At 31.1% G+C, this 26,607-nt stretch overlaps 2 protein-coding genes across 3 annotated transcripts in view; one reads left to right on the top strand and one right to left on the bottom strand.

Annotated features, from left to right (window-relative positions):
- LOC127698784 (solute carrier family 23 member 2-like) overlaps positions 1 to 1,809 on the top strand; it is a 32,670-nt gene extending 30,861 nt beyond the window's left edge. The window contains exons 12-13 of the mRNA XM_052202446.1: positions 443 to 538; positions 1,148 to 1,809. Of these exons, the coding sequence (XP_052058406.1) occupies positions 443 to 538; positions 1,148 to 1,407 (356 nt within the window). The 3' untranslated portion in view covers positions 1,408 to 1,809. The remainder of the gene's footprint in view (positions 1 to 442; positions 539 to 1,147) is intronic.
- A 10-nt stretch (positions 1,810 to 1,819) lies between these two features.
- On the bottom strand, positions 1,820 to 26,605 carry LOC127737273 (telomerase Cajal body protein 1-like). Of its 2 annotated transcripts, XM_052247825.1 has the most exons (13): positions 26,483 to 26,584; positions 22,255 to 22,378; positions 20,586 to 21,511; positions 19,937 to 20,035; positions 15,693 to 15,783; positions 13,894 to 13,982; positions 13,420 to 13,510; positions 12,482 to 12,614; positions 10,221 to 10,313; positions 6,273 to 6,391; positions 5,498 to 5,601; positions 3,209 to 3,361; positions 1,820 to 1,981 (listed from the first exon to the last, which is right to left on the bottom strand). In XM_052247825.1, the coding sequence occupies exons 3-13, from the start codon at positions 21,497 to 21,499 to the stop codon at positions 1,837 to 1,839; spliced, it is 2,031 nt and encodes a 676-aa protein (XP_052103785.1). In that variant the 5' UTR covers positions 21,500 to 21,511; positions 22,255 to 22,378; positions 26,483 to 26,584; the 3' UTR covers positions 1,820 to 1,836. The 2 variants fall into 2 exon arrangements, with proteins under 2 accessions (XP_052103785.1, XP_052103784.1); XM_052247824.1 differs by lacking the exon at positions 22,255 to 22,378 and having other exon boundaries at positions 26,483 to 26,605.
- Between the last annotated feature and the right edge of the window lie 2 nt (positions 26,606 to 26,607).

The following is a 26,607-nucleotide window of genomic DNA, read 5'->3' as shown; positions in this document are numbered from 1 at the left end:
AATTACAGGGTCTGCAAGGGAATATGTGCATGAAAGGACTCCCTTTGAAGTAAAATAAAGATTTTAAGGATAATATGTATCCAAGTTCAACTGACAAGATTTTATACTCAATAGGAAGTCTGTGACTCACATTAAACAATGGTCTCAGAATTTCCTCTTTTCTTCAAAGATTGCGGAGGTTGGTCATTTCCTTAGCAAAATATGTAAACTTCCAAGGAACTGAGTACAGATAAAGATGATTACACAAAATCAGTGCCCTTTGTAGAAAAATGCATTGCCCACACAAACAAATATTAAATCATGCTGTTAGTGTCATACAATTGTAATGTCATCCTTTGTATTTATTTGGGAGGACCCTCACAGCAACATCATGAACAGTGCAGAAAATATGTAGTCAATAAAATATTTTATACAGACTTGAATTTATTTGGTTTGTTTACAGGTGATGGAAATGGTAAACAGGTATTGCTGGCATTACTGGGAAATAGTATGTTCATGGCATGTTTTACTGCACTGCTTCTAGACAATGTTATTCCAGGTATAACTTGTACTCTTCTTCTCAAACCTGCTCATACTTATAATATCAAGGTCACCTCAATTGCAGCAGAAAATTGTCTCAGGACAGATGCTATAGTGACAATACCTGTTTTTCTTGTTCAGTAGAGTTATTTATCATTGTAATATCTTGTCCTAACAACTATTGAGTTGCTAGATTAAAGATGAGACACAAGCAATTCTTAGTTTTTGTTTACACTTGGTCAACATAATAAAAGTTAACCTGTTGTGAAACTTCTGTAAACCATGTGTGCATAATCCCAATAGAATGTTTTATTATGAAAATAAGGAGATGTGGTATGATTGCCAATGAGACAACTATCCACCAGAGTTAAAATGAAGTGGTAGTAAGCAATTATAGGCCACTGTACAGCCTTCAACAATGAGAAAAACCCATACTATATAGTTGGCTATAAAAGCGTCAACATGACAAATGTGAAAACATTCAAATGACAAAACTTACTGCATGATGGAGTGTTAGAGTTAAAGATAGTAAATTGCCACACTGATGTTATGTGATGGTATGTCTGGATATTTTTATCTTTAAAGTTACTTCAGATGTTATTATGTTAATTGTTTTCTCCACTTTCAGGAACAGATCAAGAGAGAGGTATCTTATCATGGCGAGAATTGACCAAAGAACATTTAGATGACAAAGAAAACTTTTCCTTACGAACATATGACCTTCCTTTTGGTATGTCAAAAATAAAATCTTGGAGCTGGGCCAGATATATTCCTTTTTCTCCAACATTTACAGGAGACAAGTGTGGTCCTTGTACTTGTACTAAATCAACAGGGTCCACCGGAGAGAAGCAGGATATTATTCTAAGTGATAACTGTGTCCAAGTGTAGTACTTGTAACAGATCAGCAAATGACATGTTAACTATATAAAAGACAGTGGTATTTTAAATGATCATTTTGCTTTCGAGTGTAGAATTGTTGACAGAATAGGGATTAGTTTCATTCTATAATAATATGTGTATAGAGATTTTTACATCTTCTTTGATACTATTTAAATGCTTAAATGTAAATGGTGCAATTTTTCAAAGCATATTCAACAATATGGAAAAAATGACTTAAAATTCATGAAATTCTCTGAGTACAGGGTAATCAAATGTAAATAATCATTGTTATACTTAATTACATAGTTTTTTTTATTAGCCATCCATTATTTATGTTTTTTGCTTGTTTCAATGCATAATATTTAATTGATCATTTTCATTAGAAATTATTATTTCATAGAAATAAAATAAAACTATAACAAAAGAGATAAAGATGTATTATGACTTAAACTTCCAAAGTTTAACACTATTGTCTATAACATCCGATTCTATACTATCATTATCAGAATCATCACTGTCTCCAAGGTCAGGATAATGTCTCTGTCCAGAACAGGTAGCCAACACATTCTCGTATGGGTTCAAACTGAAAATACATTATTTGCAAACTAGTAAATAAAGAAAAACCTATATCTTATATGAAATAGATTATCAAGAACAATTTACTATAATATATTGCTGATTTCTAATGACCAATAATATATTGCTGATTTCTAATGACCAATGCAGAATTATAAATACCCCTGATTGTACCAGTAGGTTTTTAATATAGAGTTTTCATACTTAGCTACAAACTTGTAGTGCTCAAAATTCAAGTGCTAAAGTAAATAAGTATGTTCTGTTCACTCTTTTTTTGTCATTGGACTGCAACCTTATTGTAATGAAGGACAAAGTCCATTATCTTGTTTAACAAAAAGGATATAGGCTGAGTTGCATTCCATATTTTGTGAAATTAATTTCAAAGCTATTGGCAGAATTTGAAATGATTGGATCAAAACCAAGATACTGACGGATATAAATGATAAAAGAACACAAAAGGGAAAACCAAACATTAACCATCATACAAATTCAAAATAGGTTAAAGTTTTGCACAACATGCTGTTATAAAATACAGAAATCAACAAGCTAGCAAAACATGTATATATATATCGCCACATTTTTGCATCTGTCCCAAGTCAGGAACCTCTGGCCTTTGTTAGTCTTGTTTGTTTTTTAAATTTTGGTTCATTTATATGTTTCGGAGTTTAGTGCTACGTCCATTTTTTGCTGAACTAGTATATATTATTGTTTTGGGGCCAGCTGAAGCCCACCTCCGGGTGCATGATTTTCTGGCTGTGTTGAAGACCCATTAGTGGCCATGGGCTGTTTTCAGCTCTTTGGTCGGGTTGTTGTCTCTTTGACACATTCCCCATTTCCATTCTCAATTTTATATCATTTCAATATAAACATGATACTGTCAATTCAGACATAAAACGGTATGGGTTTTTCTCATTGTTGAAGGCCTTACGGTTGCCTATAATTGCTTACATTCACTTTTTCCAACTTTGGTGGATAGTTGTCTCATTGGCAATCATACCTCATCTCCTAACTTTTATAATAAATGCTGCTGTTATTAATGAGAAATATGTCACAGAATGTACAGAGTGTCACAGCAATAATAAAACCTTGCATTGTCATTTATCCAGAAATATTCTGTTACAAAATTAAATGTTAGCAATTATCACAGATTTACAATTATAAATGTTCATACTAAATTCTAAATATACAGTGAAAATTGTGTCCAAGTGAGATGAAAATGCCTCAAGATACCAACCTTACTCCATTGACACAGTCTCCGTGTGCTTTATACTTCATGATCGGTTTCAATAAAGGATCTGACTCATCCAGAACCTTCACTGGTGGTTGTGTGGTGTCCCACATACATACTGTACCATCATGGCAACCAGAAAACAAATGTCTGCCAACGCTGAAATTTAACATATCAGAACAGTTTATTCTGGCATAACCATATTCTTTTATCACTAGCCTGACATGTATGTATACTATCAAGTTATTCAGAGTTATAATTCTTAAGGTAGACTCATCTTTAGATTAAATTTACTAATGTGTGATTTGTACAGGCTCTCTATTGTAGGTTACTATTAAGTTTCTCTGTCTAAATTGGACAACCAATTCTACGAGAAATTAATTTTCATGTTATTATTAATTATAGGAATATAAAGGGTATAATTCTAAATTCCATTTTAAAGCTGAGTAAACCATGAAAAAACGTTGATGACGTCATGGTCACATGACAAAATTATGTCTATGAGCTGATAAACAAAACAACGTCAGCCAATCAGAAGACATCCAAAATTAAATTATAAAGGTATAACACAAAAATAAATTTTTTGTTAAAATTTGAACGTAGCCTCCACTTTAATCCAAGGTAGTTTATTGCAGGTTTTCCATCATATAAACAAAGTGTTACAAGTGAGCACTGAAGGGTAAAAATTGCATTCATTTTGCAGTGGAAACTAAAAATTAAACATTGCATTGTATAAGGCATTGGATGGCAATACTATGAATTGGAGACATAATTGTACTTGTTTCAACTAAAAAGGAAGATAACTCCAATTTTAAATATAACATAAAATGGACATTTCAAAACATCATAATTGATATTTTTAGAACATATACTAGATTTTTGCACCATGCACAATTTATGTAATTTTCTTGACAACTATGGTAAGACACATACACATCATTTTGTAACTTGAATATCTTGGTATATAATTCATTGATAAATTTCTTGAAATTTTCATAGGTAAGATGTATAGAATGTGTTGTGCTCAATGCACTATGTTTTGTGTAATTCAAAAGTTGTGATAAAATCAGTAACATTGATAACTATCTTGCCGGTCACACAAGGTTTTGATGGCATAATTGCAATCTTTACCCAAAAAAATCTTCATCATCATCAAATGTTGAAATAGGTTGACAGTGAGTAATACTTTTTATATGTGAATCAGCATTTGAGGGATCATGTCAGAAGTTTTTGTATGTAGCTCAATTAATTGTTACCATTGTTTATATGCAACCAAATGAACAAGGATATAAATATCCAACAGTTTAAAATCTGTGCTGACAAAAAAATACACATTAGCCAGTCTCACAACTGAAACTCAATTTTACAACTCATTGATGTATTGACTGTCTAGACAATTGGACCAGTCAATTTTACAAACTCCTTGATGTTTTGACTGTCTAGACAATTGGACCAGTCAATTTTACAACTCATCAATGTTTTGACTGTCTAGACAATTGGACCAGTCAATTTTACAACTCATGGATGTTTTGACTGTCTAGACAATTGGACCAGTCAATTTTACAACTCCTCCATGTTTTGACTGTCTAGACAATTGAACCAGTCAATTTTACAACTCATCAATGTTTTGATTGTCTAGACAATTGGACCAGTCAATTTTACAACTCATCAATGTTTTAACTGTCTAGACAATTGGACCAGTCAATTTTACAACTCATCAATGTTTTGACTGTCTAGACAATTGAACCAGTCAATTTTACAACTCCTCAATGTCTTGACTGTCTAGACAATTGAACCAGTCAATTTTACAACTCCTGGATGTTTTGACTGTCTAGACAATTGGACCAGTCAATTTTAAAGATTGGTTTCCATCAAATGAAATACTTTTAAAAAACACTAAAGTTTTTCATTGGTGAGCTTCTGAACAGCTGAAGGAAAAACAAGAGAAGGTTAAAAATATGAAACCAAGCTGTGAATAAATTTTGAAAAGCAGATCTAAACATATTTGTCTAAGTGAGGGGCACAGGAACTGAAGTAAATCAACCTTTCCTCAAAATCATGTTTGTTGTTTATTGGGATTAGCTGGACTGGAAGGCTTGAAGCATTGATACAGGTTTAAAATTAATGAGAGTCTTTACTATATATGCTCACAGAATAGCATAAAAATATCTAACAAGCATAAGTAAAAGATGAGATAAGATTAAGGAAATGTTTCTTATCTCAGGCTTAACATGGTATCACATACACATATTGTACCTGATTAGTTTTAAAATATGCTATTAAATTATAACTTACGTATCTTGGTCAAAATAAAGTCTCTGATTGGTCTCACACAATCTTAAAGCCACAAATAAAATCTGTCCTGGTTTTCTCAGATCCCAACACAGAATTTCAGGATCCTGAAATTATTAAAAAAAACATAAACTTTCTTTTTCATTAAAGGTGTATTGCTGTAGAGATTAGGCCATGAAAAATGTATTTTCTATTTCTAAGAAAACACCAAATCATGAAAACATCGTCCACTCACTTGTGAAAAAAATTGATCTTACATTGGATTGCCTTCAAACTTTCAAACTGGTGAAAGGGAAATACTCTAACAGAGTACAGAATACTCAGGTGTTAAAGTCTAATTGTAAGAAGCTTGACCATCTGGTAAACTTGCATGATTGCAACTGTAATATATATAGAAAACTGATTTCAGTGGAGTAAAATGCTTCTTTCCCTTAGACCATTGTTTAAATTACAGATGTTACAATGTCACATACTTCATTGGTAGTTACTCAATTACTTATTTCAATGACCTCGACTTCTCATGAGGGCCTCACATAGTCAGTGATATGATGATGAAAGTTAATTTATGAATACATTGATGTTTTCAATAATTGTGTATTTTGTATGTTCTGTCTGTATAAACTTCATACATTTGTATTTTGAGACCAAACATGTTTTTGACAAACTAATTCTTCTTTCATTTTAGAAAAAAATAAAGAGGAAATCACAGACTGACATAATAAGACTTTCATTTTTTCTATTGTTAGGTCATTCAACATTTAGCATAAGCTCCCTTTACCTTTCTTCCGCCACTATATAACTTTGTACCATCAGGTGAGAAGGCTATATGAGTTACACCCCCTTGTTGGCCCTGAAACATGCACACCATATTTCCTTCTGGTTCATGGTAAAGAGCAACTGAAAAAATCAAAGCGTGAATGTGCTGTAAAGGCAGTAACCTACATGTTTTCTGATTATATTGTCCAGATTGATTATAATCAGGAAAGGCTAATAATATCAGATATTTAGACAGTTTTCAATTATTATGGCATGGAAATGGTAATGCTACATTGGATTTCCAAAGAACATATCATTGCACGAGTATATTAATGCACTAATACCTTTTAAATCAAAATTTTACCGGTTTACAGAGCAACTTAGAATTGACTTTATAGAGTAACAAATTGTTTTCTATTTCAGTCTTCACGATGAACTGCTAAATCTGCAGGCCCGGAGCTCAATTTTTGAAAATTTTTAGTTAGATTCTGTTGGCTTGTAGATATGATTTTTACAGGCCCAAGAGCAATTTTACAAGCCTGGGCTGCCTGGGCTGCCACTCAGCGTGAAGACTGCTATTTATACTCAACAAAGTGCAATTGAATATTTAGGGTCAATTTTGGTTTTTCACTATTTGTGGTTATTGACATCTCGAGTTTAAAAGTTTAAAAGTTTATCATGATGGCTTGGTGCGAATTCATCTCCAAAAATTGAGATATATCATGCATCTAGAAGTGTCCACTCTTTCCAAAAAAAATCATTATTCTTCAAAAAATTACTCTGTGCAAAAAAGTTAAGAATTCCAAGTATGACTCCAAGAAATGACCATGCCAGGTCACCAATTATTGTTTGTGATTGTCAATGTCCAACTCTGAGAAAACCTGATACTACCATATTTTTGGTATGTATGTAAGTCTGGTAACTTTAGAAGGATGTAAACTTGCTTCAGATAGTGATTCAAAGTACGGCTGGATAATGAAAAGTCCTATATTTGTACTAGTGGATGTATTACTATGGATTTTACCATGTACTTAGGTTTACTTAGGTATATATAAATGCTAACTTCAATGTTCAAACCAAATTACAGTGATGTAATTTTGGTGGATTTATCATTAAATAAAATTACACAATTTCAGTTCAACTATATACAAGGCTTGAGCATGTCTTCAGAAGTATTTACTTTATCTGAAATATCAAGGTTAAGGCACTCAAAATTATGCCTGGATGGCAAGAGAGTCAAGACAGAAAATATAATTTCACGACAGAGATGGGTTACATATATCATGTATATACAAGACTGTGTTTGTGTAAAGGGAACATTATCTGGCATGTCAGTGATTCAATGTTTGGAGTGATACTTGTAAAGTCTATGCATTTATCATATGGTCTGGGGACACAGTTATCGTCCTTTGATTTTCGTTGTCTACAAATAGAGTCCCTAGTGTGGACAGTGTATAACTTGCCTATTTTTTTCATATACCTTCCAAATCTATTTCTTTATATTTCATGCAAAAAATAGTAAGTAGTGGGATGAAATTACATGTAAAATAAATTTCGGGCATGAATTTTTAGGTAAAGTAGTGATTTGGTCCAGTTTGAAAAGGTCAAAAATTAATATGTCTGAAGCTGTCAAACTGAATTACAGACCCCCTTAACATAAAATTGTCCATATTTTGAATTAGAGCCGATAGACTTTTCTATAATTTTGATGTCCCGAAAGTAGTACACTACACTGGAAAAATCTTTTTTGGATAGAGCAGGTGCGATTTTTTAAATTTGCGTTTTTAGTCTAAAAGAAATGCACTACGAAATAACTGTGTTCTCGGGTCTAAGAGATGAATTCAGTAAATGTAGATTCTGTACTTTGGCAACTTCCCTGAATGATTTGAGGGTATCAACTTGTCAAACTGAATGAAAGTAAAGGATTTTTATCTTTATTTTAAAGAAATTCGGTAAAAATGTCCAATTTTAGCATTATATAGCTGAAATAATTATTTTAAAGCCATTTCCAGTTTTATGCCAGAGGGGCAAGCTGAATTTCTATCTGACAGGTTTTCATGTTTTGATATTTGTGTTTCTAGGCTTAATTCAAGTTTCTATAATCATTTGTGAACCCTGTATCTAGAGAAAAGTAGATTATCACAGAAAAAATGTGCAAAATGTGTTGTATTTATGGTCCTAGTCTAACGGCCTGTTTGAAGGAAGTGAAATGTAAGGAGTTATGTACATAAAAGTTGAAGTTCATCATAAAGAGTACACTAAATCTGTATTAAAAGCACTTTGCAATGATTGTTGTACCTGTTTCCTTTCATAAGAGACCTTTTTTTTCTTCTGTAGGATAGTAAGTGGTTCAAATGTATGCCTGTTGAGACTAAAATTACACGCAAGTTTTCCAATGAAAAGTGAAAAATCTTTGCATCAGACTTTACTGTCTGCACAAAACGTGGAATGCAAGAGTCTTATAGCCCTCAGACTTCTTGTATCATGTCACCTTAGCATAGAAATGACCAAAAAGAAACACATTTCTATTGTCTATAGCTTCTGTATCCATTTTTATATGTAAATATGTGTTTTGGCCTAAACTGATCCTAAATTATTTTTTTAGTTTAACATGGCCTAGGACCATTTTATACTCATGTGGTATGCTATTTGTAACTTTTCTTTCCAGTTTAAGTACATTAAATATATATGAAAGGATTATTTATAGCAAAATTACTTCACAAATTTGAATTTGATGAACAAAATTACAATTTTATATAAGCCCCCCCCCCCCTTCATTGGAAAATCTCTGATTTTCAGACATAGGCTCATATAAATTTGAATTTCGAAGAACTGTATTAAATATGATACATTAAATGAGTGTTCAGCTGCTTTAAATACATGCTACACTATATAAAGGCATTTAAAAAGCAATTTTTTGCAATATTTAAATTTTGTAGGCCCAAATCTTGATAGATGAAATTGTTCGATTTAAGCGTAAAAAATAAACACCCAAAGTTCAAATATAATAATGACTATATGGTCTTTAATATATATTCTATTGCCATGAAACTTGGTATACTGTCTTATAATTCCCTAATCTTAGATCATGCCAAGTTTTATTGAAATTGGTTAATAAACTTTGCATGAGGCAAACTTAAGTTAGAGTGCTGAAAGGAAAAAAATAACAATTTGCCAAGTTATAAAGGGACATAACTCTAGAACGGTAAGTGACTCACTGCCCAAATTTTAACTCTGTCTGCATGTTTTTTTTCTTATCATTGTGTATGAGTGCCATAAACTTTAAATGAGGCAAACTTAAGTTAGAGTGCAAAATTGAAAAATTTTCAATCTTCCAAGAAAAAATTTGCAATTTGTCAAGTTATTTAGGGGCATTACTCTAGAACGGTAAGTGACTCACTGACCAAATATGTACTCTATCTGCAAGTTTTGATTCTCAGTATTGTGAATTAGTTCAATAAAATTTGCATTAGGCAAACTTAAGTAAGAGTGCAGAAACAAAAACATTTGCAATTTCAAGTTATAATGGGGCATAACTCTTAGAACGGTAAGTAACTGACTACCCAAATTCTAACTCTGTTTGCAAGTTTTGGTTCTTAGCATTGTGAATTAGTTTCATTCTATTTGGATGGGAAAACTAAAGTTAGAGTGTGGAAACAAAAATGTGACAGATGGACGGTTAAGGGTAACACTTAATGCCCCCTGATCTTTGAAATTATCAATATTTAGAAGACATGTCTGATTGATTAATTTCTATTTCTTAACATTAATTGTCAAACATTTCATTGCATATTCAGAGCATAGAACTTATTTCATTATTAATTCAATGTAAAAACATGTCCAATCTTGTATACCTTATTTCATATCAATTGAGACATATTTTAAATAGATCATTTCTTGACTGAGTGAACTTTTTTTTAACAGAATCCTTTTGGTCTCACATAATACACAGAATATTTAATCTACTTACTAGCTCTGGCATAAGACCCTGCAGCATATATACCACCACCTTGTGGACTAGCTGCAATACATGATATAATCCCTGGCTGTCCTTGGTGTTTTACTGAAATATAAAGTAGGACACATGTTTCCTGACCATGTCAGGTGCTTCATTCAAAACATGTACATAGGATTGTATACTGATGTATTTCACTATTGTATAGAATGGAAGCTATAGTCTGAGTTCCATAAATAATCTAAAATAAATCATTAAAAAATCCAAATTTAAATATATATCCCATCCTTTTCTACTTGTTATATAAACATAGTCATTCTTTTTCAAAAAAATAGTGTAAAAGTTACACATAAGCATGATAAGTTCTATATGGAAACAAGCATTCTGTGAGTATTGCATGGCAATACACAGACCCCTACCAGTTACAAATTCATTGTAATGGAACGAAATTCTAACTTGATCTATAACTTGTCATGGTGTAAAATAAACATAAAAATATCAAGTCAAAATCTTTAAGCATGATGAAAAAATCTGTTGAAAACTGATTATTTAAGTGAATTTTCTATGTCCAAAGACCATAACTCTGCACAAATTATCAGACTGGAACAAAATTCCAACTTGATCTGTAACTTGTCATGATAAAAATATACTAATTATCAAATCAATATCTTCAAGAATGACAAACAAACCTACCACTAAATTCTTCAAACAATTTACCAAAGAAAAGGAAAAAAATCCAAAATGGCATTTTGTCTTTTAAAGAATGAGTTATTTCCCTTTGAACAGAAATCTACTAATTAATAAGTATTTCATCAAAAATTTAATTCTAGGGAAAGGGCTTTAACTGAACAAAGAGAAAAGCTAAAATCGTAAAAATTGAACTTGACCTGTAACTTGTCATGATAAATCAATAAACCAAATATCAAATCAATATCTTCAAGCACAAAGAAAAAAGTCTGGAAAACTGATTTGCCGGACTGACAGATGGACAGACAGACAGACGGACGGACGGAGTCCGGACAGACAGACAGACAGACAGACAGACGAAGTGCAAACCTAAAGTCCCCTTCAACTTCGTCGGTAGGGGACTAATTAGAAGAAAATTCAAGCAATGCACATATGTGATGTTGTCAATAATCACACGTTATTGATAAAATAAAATTGTTTAAACAGACCGTTTTTTGCCATATAAAAATAAGATGTGGTAAGATTGCCAATATGACAACTCTCCACCAGAAGTTAATAGCAATTATAGTTCACCCTACGGCTTCAACACGGAGCAAAAGCCCACACAGCATAGCAAGCTGCAAAGGGCCCAAAATGATGTTTAAAAAAAATTCAAATGTAAAATACAACGGCCTGATTTATGTACAAAACTATAAACAAAAAATTCAAACTTGATCTGTGTTTTAATAATAAGCATTGTGTATAAGTTTCATAATATTTGGTTGAGGCAAACTAAAGTTAAAGAATGGAAACCAACTTTGGGACGTACGTACGGACGTATAGACGGACAAGGGTAAAACTTAATGCCCCCTCCGCTACGGCGGGGACATAAAAATATGGATAAAAAGAGATAAGACAATATAATAACCCAATGACACAAAAAACCAAAAGACAGGAGGTTAGCACATGGTCTTCATCATTCCACAGTGTACAGGGATCTCCATGACCTGTTTTATGATGCCATCGTCAAATGATCCCCACCATTGTTAAATAACTGCACTATGTGTATGTACAATATATCTAGCTCTCAATCAGCCTTAAACTACCGAAATTGAGAATTTTAACAAAGAAGGTATGCCATCAAGGTAAGAGTCCCTAATGGACAAAAAAAAAATTATAAATATATCTAAAGACAACAGATTAGCCAATATATCCTTTATTTTATTTTAGGTTGCTGTCTCATTGAATCCGTTGAAGTTTTCTTCTTCTTATATTCATATTAAGTATCATATCAATACTTGCAAAAATATTGTTTCTGGCAGCATTTGGACTTGCACCTTTCAGTGGAATGGTTTTAAATGTTACAACATACACTTTTTGGACAGTACTATACAAAAACTTAATAGAAACCTTTTTCTACCCAGGAAAAATTGCAACCTATGTTTTTTATATATTTCTTAAATCATATGACACATTTTTTATATTATTTGTGTAACAGATTAAAAAGTTACATTTCAAAACATGTTTTCCATGTGTTTCAAATCATTTGATAAACATATTTTTTATAAAAAACATAGGGATTTTTTTCCAATGTGGTGTATCATACCTACCAAATGTAGGTCGTTGTATACAATGTCTTCCAGGTCTTGACACATCAAATACACGAATCATTCTGTTAAATCCAGTGTATAACTTTCCACCATCTAAACTTAATGCCAGACTGTGAGCTGTTGCTATTTCATCCTGATAGTAAACAATACTGTTAATATGTAGACACTGTAAAATACTTTCAAAGGGGTAAATTGAAATAAAAAACATCAAATAATTAAATGGAGAAATTTCTAAAAATGTGAAAGGAAAAACACTGTTCACTAGTAAAAACAATATCATAATGCTATAGCAGCTCTACCTTTAAGTTTGAACACTTGACTTATCACTGATCAGTCCTAGGCCTTATGTCATTAATGTCAAAGCACAAAATTCTGGTTGGGATTGGTCAAATAAATAGTAGAAAAAAAGCAAACAGCATTTCATTTTGTTTGATCATCTTTTTAAAACAATATGTTCATTTGTGACTGAAATAATTTTGAGAGAGATAAACAAATACAATCAAATGGTTTAGTTTCTTTAAAGCAACAATACATGCTGATTTTTATGAATGAAGGATGTATTAAATGTTCAACATCACACACTGATCATCAGTATTTATTACTTAAAGAAACATTTCTGTAATCAAAAATGTCATGTTTACTACACTCGTAAACTTTTCTTTGTAGCCATCTTATTTTATTTTAATATTAGTTTTTGGGTTGTTGTCACATAAGTAATGTTTTCTTTAATCTTCTTTTTTTTCACAATTAAACTTTTGAATGGAACTAAAAATCATCATTAAATCAAAATTTATAATGACAGGCTTTATTTTCCTAAAATCACAATAATTAAACTAGCATTTTTGTTCATTCCTCAAAAATTGCAATAATAAATGAAAACAATAATTTCTGAATTTACAATAGCTGTAGGGAAATAGAAGAATGTTTATCATACTTACCAAATGATTATAAGGTCTGTATGAACACTTCAAATGACCACTGGCCATATCCCACATATGTACTGGACCATCTCTACAAGTTGTGAGAAAACTGAAAGCAATAATTCTCCATTGTTTGAATGACTGATTAATTATTGGAGGCCTTGCCTTACTGCTAAACATTGTTTTATACATTTACAAGTAAAATTTCATTTTGTTCCTATATTTGTTTGTCCCCTGTAAGAGAGAATACTGCTCCACTTAAATAAAATTTAAATTACCAAAAGGAGAAGGCATGATTAGATTACTTTTCTGTCCCCTTGGATCAAAAAGTCAACAAGTATCAATAATATCAGGAATATGCTTCAGAAGTTTGGGTATTCTTCAAGAAATGAAATATGGAACACCACTGGTACCCTATGGAAAATGCTTTACAAATAATTGGGCTCTTGTACCGGTAATCAGGATCTGCAGACAGCATGTTTTTATACTTACCAGCATGTATCAGGGTCTTCTAATGACATTTTTCTGTACCAGCAGAAGTCATACACTGTATCAGTCTCTTTAACAGTAACACAAGATTTCTAAAATGTACATTTCATTACATTGTAGTTATTTATACCTTTTTTCTAATGTTCCTTGTAGAAGAGAAAAGGACACAGACATGACAGAGTCCAAAGTTCACAACACATAACACCTTGGAATAGATTCCTCATTGACTTTTTTAAGTAATAAAGATATTACTTTTTATAAGTATTACACATTTGCTTCCACTAAACTTCAACAATCATAAACAAAAGGCTAGAAAACGATGTTATTTCCTTCTACCTCATTTTCATATTTCATTTTGAAGTGTTTCATATACTTTTATTAATTTCTGTTCTGTAATCATATTGTAATAACATGAATCAGCACAGCTTAAGAATATTCTTCAGACTTAGATTAATGATATCAGTTGGATTGTATCAGATTATGCGATATGAGTTTGATATTGTCTTATTATTGTGATATCAGTTAGATTGTGTCTTATTATTGTGATATCAGTTGGATTGTGTCTTATTATTGTGATATCAGTTAGATTGTGTCTTATTATTGTGATATCAGTTGGATTGTGTCTTATTATTGTGATATCAGTTAGATTGTGTCTTATTATTGTGATATCAGTTGGATTGTGTCTTATTATTGTGATATCAGTTAGATTGTGTCAGATTATGTGATATCAGTTAGATTGTGTCTTATTATTGTGATATCAGTTGGATTGTGTCTTATTATTGTGATATCAGTTAGATTGTGTCTTATTATTGTGATATCAGTTGGATTGTGTCTTATTTTTGTGATATTAGTTGGATTGTGTCAGATTATGTGATATCAGTTGGATTGTGTCTTATTTTTGTGATATTAGTCGGATTGTGTCTTATTATTGTGATATCAGTTGGATTGTGTCTTATTATTGTGATATCAGTTGGATTGTGTCAGATTATTGTGATAACAGTTAGTGTCTTATTGTTGTGATATCAGTTAGATTGTGTCTTATTGTTGTGATATCAGTTAGAGTGTGTCTTATTATTGTGATATCAGTTAGATTTATTGTGATATCAGTTAGATTAGTCAGATTATGTGATATCAGTTAGATTTACTGTGATATCAGTTAGATTGTGTCTTATTATTATGATATCAGTTGGATTGTGTCTTATTGTTGTGATATCAGTTGGATTGTGTCTTATTATTGTGATATTAGTTGGATTGTGTCTTATTATTGTGATATCAGTTAGATTAGTCAGATTATCATATTTCTGTTAGATTGTGTCAGAGATTGTGATATTGTGATATCAGTTGGATTGTGTCTTATTATTATGATATCAGTTGGATTGTGTCTTATTGTTGTGATATCAGTTAGATTGTGTCTTATTATTGTGATATCAGTTGGATTGTGTCTTATTATTGTGATATCAGTCGGATTGTGTCTTATTATTGTGATATCAGTTGGATTGTGTCTTATTATTGTGATATCAGTTGGATTGTGTCTTATTATTGTGATATCAGTTGGATTGTGTCTTATTATTGTGATTATCAGTTGGATTGTGTCTTATTATTGTGATATCAGTTGGATTGTGTCTTATTATTGTGATTATCAGTTGGATTGTGTCTTATTATTGTGATATCAGTCGGATTGTGTCAGATTATCATATTTCTGTTTGATTGTGTCAGATTTGGTGATATCAGATTACAAGGCAAATATTCTTACCAACTTCGATTATGTGTTATCTGTTGGATTATAATACACATGTTCTTACCAATTCTGATTGTGTATTAGCTGTAGGATAGTGATATACACGTAGTTTGTTGTCGTTACTATTAGTTAGTAAACATTTCCCGTCCGGAGACCTATCAATTATAAAATAAAGACTAGTTTATGGAAGACAAGTGTTATGTACAACTTTTTCAATCTTTAAATCTTAGATTTCAATATATCTAAGAATACATTAATACTGCCATCGGCATGACTGTGATAAAACTGCCAATGAACATTTTATGTAGCTTCACATAATATAACACAACATGTATTGTCTTCAATCACTTATCAACAATACAGAAAATATTTGGAACTTATATTCATTTATATTTGTAGCTCCTGTCAATATACTACTGCCATGACTCAGCTGTCCACCTAGTGATACTACATTTACCATGTTCATATATCAATTAAAAGATCTCTTCACTTAAAGTTTTCAAACCGATCATGCATTTTCATATTCCTATTTGGGAAAGTCAAGCTTCCCCTTTATACAATCATGACAATTGTCAATTTCTTATTTTCACAATTTAATCTCACATACCCCTGGTATATATTTTTTTTATCTTTATAATCATGATAAAGTTCATGCTCTTCATACATGCCTATGACTTAAATCTTAACATCATTTTACTCCTGATAAAGTTCATGCTCTCCATACATGCCTATGACTTAAATCTTAACATCATTTTAATCATGATAAAGTTCATGCTCTCCTTACATGCCTATGACTTAAGTCTTAACATAATTTTAATCACGATAAAGTTCATGCTCTCCATACATGCCTAATACTTAAATATTAACATCATTTTAAGTTTGTTTGTGTAGGGTGAAGAATTTACTGACCATTTTTTTTTTTTTTTTTAACATAATTAAATATTTATTTCAAATATTGGCTTGTTACAATATCCTTCAGGAGTCCAAGCTCCTCTTGATGTTCCCTGTTACAATCCACTAATCACTCAGGGTAGTGATTAGTTTTAAAATACATATTACATTTGTACATCAAATATATATTAAATAATATCACTTAATATGACTATTCATATGTTTTCTAATAGTTGCTAAAATATTACTTTTAATTTTCAAACATACTCTTCTATTGAACTCATTGAGAAAAATTAAGAAAACATTGACATTTTTTGTCTTTTGATCAGATATGTAATAGGCTTTGTAAATTGAAAAGCCAACAATCGTTAAAAAATAGTTAAAGTCAAAATATTCTTCGTCAAAAGTTTTATATCCAAATACCAAGTGTCTTAGTTTTATCTTAAAAGTTATTTTACTGTTCTTTAAAACTTCATTTATTCTATTCCAAAAAAGTTTTAAATATGGACACAGTATAAAGTAGTGAACATAATCCTCTTCTTGTGTACAAAAATTACAAGAACTATTGTTTACAATTTTCCACCTGCATAAAAGTTTCTTAGTAGGTAGAATATGTTGTAGTAATTTCGATCTAAAAATTCTAAGTTTATTTTCTCTTAAATATCTGAATAAAAATTTATATAAATTGTTTTGATATAACACATCATCTATATCAAATATACGCAGCCATTTTTTTGGTCCGATAGCTGGTTCAAATTTTTTATTTATCAGAGACTTATATAAAAGTTTATTTGTTAGTGATTCTAATTTTATAGGTAAACCTTCCAATATAAATTGGTTTCTTTTTATATTAACAATACTTTTTACAGAATTTTCCGATTTTAAAATTGCTGCCCAGTCTTTTGGTATTGATTTCTTTACTAAATTAATTTCAGCTATCCAGTTTGATTTATTTTTTAGTTTATTTAAAATTATGTCTTGAGAAATACAGCCTTTTTCATCTATGAATTCATTTACATAAATAAGATCGCTTTTAATCCAATTTTTTAAAAATATAGCTTTATTTTCAAATTTAATAAATTTATTGTTCCATAATATTTGTTTTCTTATATCTGTAAAAGTTTCTGGTTTTTTTGTTAGACCTCCACCAGTTAATTTCCAACATTTAATGATATCTTTATAAAAATCTGGGATGTGTTCAATGCTTTCGTCTGGCTTATCCGCACTGTTTGTTTGAAACACTAACCAGTTTGACCCAAAATTATTAAAATAGTGCTGAGGTATAATTTTCCAACCTCCTTCACAATCATTTACTAGTCTTTTTACCCACATAGCTTTTAAAGCAGTGAAATAACTCCTTATATCTATCATATCCAATCCCCCCTTTTTATAGGGACCAATAATTGAATTTCTTTTTACTTTATCTGGTTTATTATCCCAAACAAATTTAAAACAACTTTTTTCTATTTCTTTTAAATATTTCTCTGGAACTATGCAGGCAGATCCCACAAAAGTAAAAATGGGCACAATTAGTGTTTTGATAATCAAAATTTTTCCAAAAATAGTAAGATTTCTTTTTTGCCAAGCACAAAATAATTTATTCATCTTTTCAATTTTATTTTCCCAATTTAGTTTTTCACATTCCTCTCTACAATGCCCAAAGTATATACCAAGAGTTTTAACTGGTCCATTGCTCCAGTTGATTCCCTCAATTTTGTCTTTACATGATTTAAGCTTTCCTACCCATAACCCCTCTGTTTTATTTCTGTTTAATTTCAATCCTGAATAAGAACCAAAAATTTCAATTTCGTTCATAGCAACTTGAACATCATATTTAGAACAACAAAATAAAGTAGTATCATCTGCTAGTTGCGAAATTTTTATACTATGATTTTTGCAATCTAATTTGATTCTGATACCTTTAAAATCAGTATTGCTTCTTAATCTTGAAGCCATAATTTCCACAGATAAAACAAATAATAATGCAGATAAAGGACATCCTTGGCGTATACCCCTGGTGTTTTTAAAGACATCAGATATCCAACCATTATTCATAACACATGTTTGAATATCACTATATAAAGTCTTAACCCATCTGATAAAAGAATCATTAAATCCAAAATGTTTTAAAACTGAAAACATAAAATTCCATTCTAGAGAGTCAAACACTTTAGAAAAATCTACAAAGACTATAGCCCCTTCAATTTTGTATAAATCAGTGAAATCAATAATATCTTGTATCTGTCGAAGATTAAAACCAATAAATCTATTCTTTACATATCCAGTCTGGTCTTCTTTAATAAGTTTTGGTAAGATTTTTTTCAATCGTTGTGCTAGAGTGTATGATAGAAGTTTCATGTCAATATTTAAAAGAGAAATAAGACGGTAATTATTTAGTGACAATGGATCACCTTTTTTAAATAATAGCGTTAATACACTTGTACGCTGTGAGTATGTAAGTGTTTGATCTTTATATCCAATATTAAGAATGTTTACTACTATGAACTTTAATTTATCCCAAAATTTTCTATAAAATTCAACTGTTAAACCGTCTAATCCAGGGGATTTATTAAGTTTCATTTTATAAATAGCATCTGAGCATTCTTCTACTGTAATATCCCCATCGCAGAGTGATTTATCACTTTTATCCATTTCTTTCTAGAGTTTTGTCTCAAATATATATTTATCGCTTGATGTTTTATCAGGGCTTTGCGTCGAGTATAACTTTTTATAGTATTCTTTAATACTACATAGTATATCACTTTGATCCGTTAAAATCTCATCATTTTCCCCTTTTAATTTATTGATTGACTTTTTTACCTGTCTCTGTTTTTCTAAACCTAAAAAGTACGAGTTATTTTTTTCCCCAAATTCAAACCATTTCTCTCGTGATCTTATTTGAGCCCCTTTAGCCTTTTGTTCGTAAATTTTGGCAATATTATTTTCAAGTTCTTCAATATCTTTATCTAAATAATTATTCTCAGATTCTTGCTCATCTCTAATTTTCAATTTTATTTCTAATTTTTTTTCAAGAGTTCGTAAGTTTTCTCTTGTAAATTTTGCTTTAGATTTACAATAAGCTATAGTTGCCTCCCTTACCTTTATTTTAAATATATCCCATGCTAAACCAAGGTTTTTTAAATTACGATTACTCATAAAGCAGCTTTTCATTTCTTTATTAACTAATTGTATGTAGTCATTATCTTCTAATATAGAATTATTTATTTTCCAGTACCCCCTTCCCTTTTCTGATGCACCAGTTCTAAATTTCATAAAAAACACTTTGATGATCCGTACAATCAATAACTGCAGGTTTAATTTTACAACATTCTACTAGTGGTATGAAGTCTGAACCTATCAGAATCATATCAATCCTACTGACCATTTATTAGTGCAGGTTAACACAGTGAAACTCACCATTTACACCCTCTAAGATAATTATCTTCAGTCTTCTTAAAATCATCAATTATCCTGGCAAAACATGTTGGTTGGGATGTAAACACACTATCGGTATTCCTGAAAAACAAACAGACAATTGATATCCCTAAAAACAACAACAGACAATTTATATCCCTAAAACAACAACAAACAGATAATTGATATCCCTGGAAACAACAACAAACAGACAATTGATATCCCTAAAAACAACAACAAACAGACAATTGATATCCCTAAAAACAACAAACAAAAACAGATATGTAAAACATAAATTAGCTTTCTGAGAAAACAATGATAAACAAAAACATACTGGTGGATATGCAAGCAGATTATCATTATTCCTTTAAACAACAAAAGCATAATGGTGGAAATATAAGCAGATTATCGTTATTCCTTTAAACAACAAAAATAAGACGGCGAAGTTGTTAACTTTTTTTTATCAAAAGTTCTGCAATCCTGGGATGATTTTTCAGTTTTTTAGTATTTACACAAAATACCTGAAATTATTTTATTGTTTCAAACATTAAAAATTTTATTTGGCCAGTCATGTGCATATTCAAATTGATCAGCTTTTGAAAGGAATTGTTGCTAATTGCAATTAAGGGGAAAATGGAATAAAGAGTTTTACCTCTCAACCTCAATAATTTCCCCCTCTTGTATCTCTCTAGAAGTCCTCCAAGTTTTTACGATATCTGCAGGTAACATTACATTTGCATCATAAGATTTGTCAAGGAAAGATGTGGTATCACTGTCAGCTAGGCATGATTTATCTCTCTCGCTTGAGTGTCTATATTCATCTTGAAGGTACATTGGTTCCTTTGAATTATCTCCCTTTGGTATCTGCTGTGAACTACATGTTTGTCCTGAATCAAATGTCTTTAAAATACTTTGAGGATCTAATTGTTTTTTGGAAACCAACAGCAAATTTGTTTTTACACTTGAACTATTTTTATTGTGAGTAACATTTCTTGGAACAAACTGAAAAACTGGTTTGGTTTGTTCATCTTTGTGTTCTGGTTTAAGTTTTTTGCTAGGCGGCTCACAGTTACCAGTCTCACTATCTTCTGTATGAATGTCTTTGTTACTTTGTACTGGGATATCATTCAAAACTAAAGATTCTTTAGACATGTTAGAATCACTTAATTGTTCTAAGTTTTGTGATTGTGATATAATTAAGCTCAAATTGGGGTCTTCCTCTTGTGTGTTGCATTGCAATGATTTATTAGGATTTAGAGATTGTATTTCTACATTTTGAATCACATCAATTTTTTCTGACATGTTTTCCAAGGAATCCTGAGTCTGTTGACAAGTGGGCTGTGATGAAGTGTTTCCAGTTCTTTGATATGATGCGACATTATGTGGAATTTCATTGGTTTTAAAGGTGTTTTCTGATGCCTGTTGAGCAATTACTTCATCGATATTGTTTACAATCTGTTGTGTATTGTCCATTTCTGTGAAACTGACATGTGATCCATTTCCAGTAATGTCGTCCATTTCCTGTAATAAATCCTGGGTATTTGCTGACTCATCCATCATTATCATCTGCAATTATATCTGCAAAAAAATAAATATAAGCACTGAAGATGGTGCCAGGGAGTCAGTCTAAATTGATCATAAATATAAACAGCAGCATATTCATACATGGAAATTATAACATTCAATCATTTCTTTACACATTGTTGTTTAAATGTAACGTAATCAACAGCAAGTAGGTAAATACTTTATTTCTAAGTGGGTAGCACAGTTAGCAATGGTTAGCAACAAATCTAATTTAAATAAATATATACATTATACAAATCTACACTATATATTGTGGTCTATCAAATAAAATGTTTCAAATATTTTTTGTTTATACAGTAGATACTGTTCTTGTACTTAAGCTTATTATACTTGTATAACAATGATTATTCAATGGTTAAAACAGTCATCTGCTAACTATAAAGATGTATTGTCCTGTGAATAAGGTTGATAATAACACAATAAAGATGTAGTCACATTCGCTTGGTTTGGGTCATTATTTGTTAAGTTTGACCTTTTATCCTTAATGAATTTTTATGGTTTCACATTTCCTTTGAAGTTATGTCAGATAAACACACATATATATACAGTTATAAATTAGGGTGATCAACGTTAATTTGAGGGATTTGCATGCATATATAAAAGGCATAAAAAATTTGTAATCTTGTGTATTTATTTTAACAAAAATATATATACCATGATGTAGAGCGAAATTTGAAAAAGAAAATACAGTGCAAAAAAGTACATACAGTATGTTATACATACACTGTACAACTGACCTGTAGGCTGTATCATTTTGTTAAAATCTGGCAGATGTACATGTACATTGTAACGATCACCATGATCACATACATGTACTGCTGTGCATGTGTATTTAATCAAAATTGAGTCAGTCATCACGATCTATAAAAATGACAAACAAATTATCAACTCCTTGTAGCCCTTAAATAAGGGTTGTAAGGATGAGGGGTGTATGTACCACAGGCACTTGTCTCGGAATTTTTTTTCCTATACTTAAATGTTATATTAAAGTATATATAGGTAATTTTTTTCAGAGACAAGTGCCTGTGGTATGTACACAGACAATCAATAAATAAAATGGCCATTAGTTTTATCGTTTGAATTGTTTTACATTTGTCATTTAGGGGCCTTTTATAGCTGACTATGCGGTATGGGTTTAACTCATTGTTGATGGCTGTATGGTGACATATAGTTGTTAACTTCTATGTCATTTGGTCTCTGGTGGAGAGTTGTCTCATTGGCAATCATACCACATCTTCTTATTTTTATATTACAATATGAACGGAAAATAAAACAAAAGCTCTTTTCACAAATATGCACAAAACACAGTGAATAATCAACTTCAAATAGAAGCAGCTAAAAATAAAGTGAAATATAACTTGCAAACATGTTGCACAAAAAAGCCCTAAATACTGGTGAACACTTGTCCTACATACTATATAAATACTGCTGAACACTTGTCCTACGTACTATATAAATACTGCTGAACACTTGTCCTACGTACTATATAAATACTGCTGAACACTTGTCCTACGTACTATAAGAATGTACCCTGGTTACATTTAATTTTAGGAAAAGTATTCATGTTGAAATAAAAGTTGTTAAGGGTACCCAAGTTAACCCCCAATCTTAAAAGCGTACCCAGATTAAATAGCATGCAATTGTTTAAAGGAATCTTTCTGTAAAGTTGATAATGCGGAACCTGCCCTCACCTATAATAGATGTACTTGCATCTTCATCATTATCATGATTATGGTAGTGAAGTGCAAAAAGTAAAAAAAAAATCCTTTCAAGTAACCCTGGGTACTACTATGTATTTTATCAAGTAAAAGTTTTAAATTTCTTAAAATAGGTTTTAAATTGAAACGCTTATTTTCGTGAACTTGTTTGACTTTAAGTAATGGCAGACACATTTGTACGGAAGCGTATTAGCGCCACACATTTTTTTTTTATATTTCTTCCTATGTTTGTGTTATAACCTTTGTGTTAAAATGCAAATTTTTGTTTTATCTTATTTTTTATTTAAGTTTCAAGGGAAGCAGCTGTTATAAATGGAGGAGGCTGCATTTATTAAAATTTATCACCAATTGTATATATTGCAAAGTAAAATGCTTGAGTGTTTAGCATTTATCATGGCATAATAATGAGCAGGAGAATACATGTGTATATATATTACAAAGAAAATTGACCAAATTGAAGTTATACCGAAGAAAATAAAAAATCAACCCTATTAATGTAGCCGAATTTAAATAAACTTCCAAAGTAAGCGCTTGTTTGAGCATTGTATAAGATTGGTTAGATCCGAACAAGCTCAGTAACCCTATTGAAATAAATGTATAAGATGAAGATTTGTTATCATTATAATTATGTACTCTACATTCAAATTGCTACCCAAACATCTTAAATAGCTACCTCACTAGACTGAATGTTTAAAACCCCATGATTTTTTTTATCAAAGAATCTTTATCATATTCTGAGATTTCAAAATTTTTTTTTTTTATTCAAAATAATTAATTTTAAAGCCGAAGGATCATTTTGTCTATTTGACTTTAAGGTTTCACAATTGTTTGAATTTTCTTTTGCTCTTCTCTACTTTGCCACTTCCCGAAAATCAAAATTTTCAAAATCTTTCCTATACCATGTCTATTTTTATGTTAAATTTATATAATTTTCTGATACAAAAATCTTTCATTATTTGTGTATAATTGCGATACAAGTATTCCCTTATTCCTATGTATATCTATTATAATGATTTGGCTTTGTATTCATGGTCCTTCTCTTAACTAAATCATTTTACTGGCAGACAGACATGCAAATGCCGATATTTACAAAACACTGCTTCAAATTATATAATAAACATAAAATGTAAATTAAATAGTTTTTGATTATAAAATAATCAAAACTTAATGAATAATTAAAATCAAAATGTTTGCTTTATTTAGCAAATGTTTGTTACATAAACTAAATCCACACAAAGCAAGTGGTCCAGATAATATCAGTGGACGGGTTTTAAAAGAACTAAAAGCACAAATTGCACCTATACTTACCACCATATTTACCAAATCTCTGGAATCAGGAAAAACACCAAAAGACTGGAAACATGCTATTGTTGCACCAGCATTTAAAAAGGGCGAACGAAACAAGGCTGAAAACTATAGACCAATTTCACTCACTTGTATTTGATGTAAATTGATGGAGTATATTGTGACAAGTAACATCATGAACTATTTGGAGGCAAACAACATACTCTACGACCTCCAACATGGTTTCCGAAAATCAAGATCATGTGAATCACAACTCATTCAATTTATACAAGAACTTCATAACAACAACAGCAAAAATATACAAACAGACCTCATTATTATGGATTTTGCCAAAGCCTTCGATAAAGTACCCCACAAACGTCTACTCTACAAACTTAAATACTATGGCATTCAAGATAACACTCTAAAATGGATTCAGGCTTTCTTATCAGACCGTACACAAACAGTGGTTATAGATGGAATAACATCAAATACAGCACCAGTTACATCAGGCTTGCCCCAAGGAACTGTCCTTGGGCCTATACTCTTTTTAATTTACATTAATGATTTTCCAGAATACCTTGAACACAGCAAATTACGACTCTTCACTGATGATAGCATTATATACCGAGAAATTACATGTCAACAAGACTGCACAAAACTACAAACAGATCTTAATGCAGCAGCTAAATGCGAGGCTGATTGGCTCATGGCCTTCCATCCAGGAAAATGCACAATTTTAACCATCACACAGAAAAAGAAACCATTCAAACACGATTACATTCTGCATAACCATATTTTAGAACCAGTAACATCAGCAAAATATCTCGGCGTAACCTTACAGTCTAACTTAAAATGGAACAATCACTACGACAACATCATATCAAATGCAAATAAATCTCTTGGCTTTCTGAGGAGAAACTTAAAAGTATCAAACACCAATATCAAATCCCGTGCATACCAATCCATAGTGAGACCAAAACTTGAATATGCCTGTAGTTTATGGGATCCACACACAGCAGCATATAAAAATAAGATAGAAATGGTACAGAGGCGTGCGGCCCGTTATGTATGTAACAACTACCACAACACCAGTAGTGTTACATCCATGTTAAACAAACTACAATGGCCCTAACTCACTGAGCGTCGCCTCAAAACCAGATTAATTATGTTCTACAAAGTCATACATGGACTCATCGCAAATTGTTTGACATGCTACCACAAGTTGTGGTAGCATGTCAAACAATTGAAACCTATAGAGATCAGTTGACACCAACTGTAATCTCCACAACATAAATTAATTCTATAAATACCAATGTACATGATGTACATATTTTTTTTTTTTTTTTTTTTTTTTTTAATCACTGTTGTCTTTGTTTCATGTAAATATCACCAAGTATTCTACAAATTTAAAGATAAATTTTTGTTCATATATAATTTTAATCATATACTCCGTGCATGCAACAGTTCGTAATCTTCAATATAAATGAAGCTGTAACTGTATACCAGAAGAAGAAGAAGAAGAATTGTTTGCGCTATTTCGCAAAGGTTTGCGTTATAATGCAAACATAGGATTTAGAAATATAAAAAAAAACATTGTGTGGCGTTAATACGCTTCTGTACATTTGCATATATACAAGTCACGAAGTTTAAATAGGTCTGTTGAAATGTGCAATTGTTTAATAGCAACTTTTGGTAAGCCACTTTTTCAGAATATGGACATGATGAATAAGTTGCTCGATTGATCCCCTCTGAAAAACAACTTCTTACAAGGGATCAAACTCATACACAACCAGGTATTCAGAAAAGTTGCTAACCAAAAGTTGTTGCCTTTTATGTATTAAATCTTTTGCACTTGTAAATTATATTTTCCCTTGAATCCAAAAACAATTATTTTTGCACAATAATAAATCTACATCCCATGTTTGTGTTGGGTAGCTGTCTCGTTTGTTAAAAAACATACCTAGCTTTAAATGGCACAAATCGGTCTCTTATAACATAAACATCTGCAAATGAAGCTGCAAATAAAAAAAATACGAGAAAGAACAGATTTGTTTGTTTCACATGGGCGCTGACATTTTTAAAGGG

Source organism: Mytilus californianus, unplaced genomic scaffold (genome assembly GCF_021869535.1).
Source record: "Mytilus californianus isolate M0D057914Y unplaced genomic scaffold, xbMytCali1.0.p SCAF_4, whole genome shotgun sequence".
In the NCBI taxonomy this organism is placed as follows: domain Eukaryota; kingdom Metazoa; phylum Mollusca; class Bivalvia; order Mytilida; family Mytilidae; genus Mytilus; species Mytilus californianus.
This window is presented reverse-complemented; position numbering and strand designations above follow the sequence as displayed.

Coding starts and splice junctions, on each gene's coding strand:
- LOC127737273 (XM_052247824.1), bottom strand. CDS start 21,499: ATGATAATGATGGATGAGTCAGCAAATACCCAGGATTTATTACAGGAA. Junction 20,036..20,585: donor GAAATTATTGAGGTTGAGAG/GTAAAACTCTTT, acceptor TTTGTTTTTCAG/GAATACCGATAGTGTGTTTA. Junction 13,983..15,692: donor CTAATACACAATCAGAATTG/GTAAGAACATGT, acceptor TGTACATTTTAG/AAATCTTGTGTTACTGTTAA.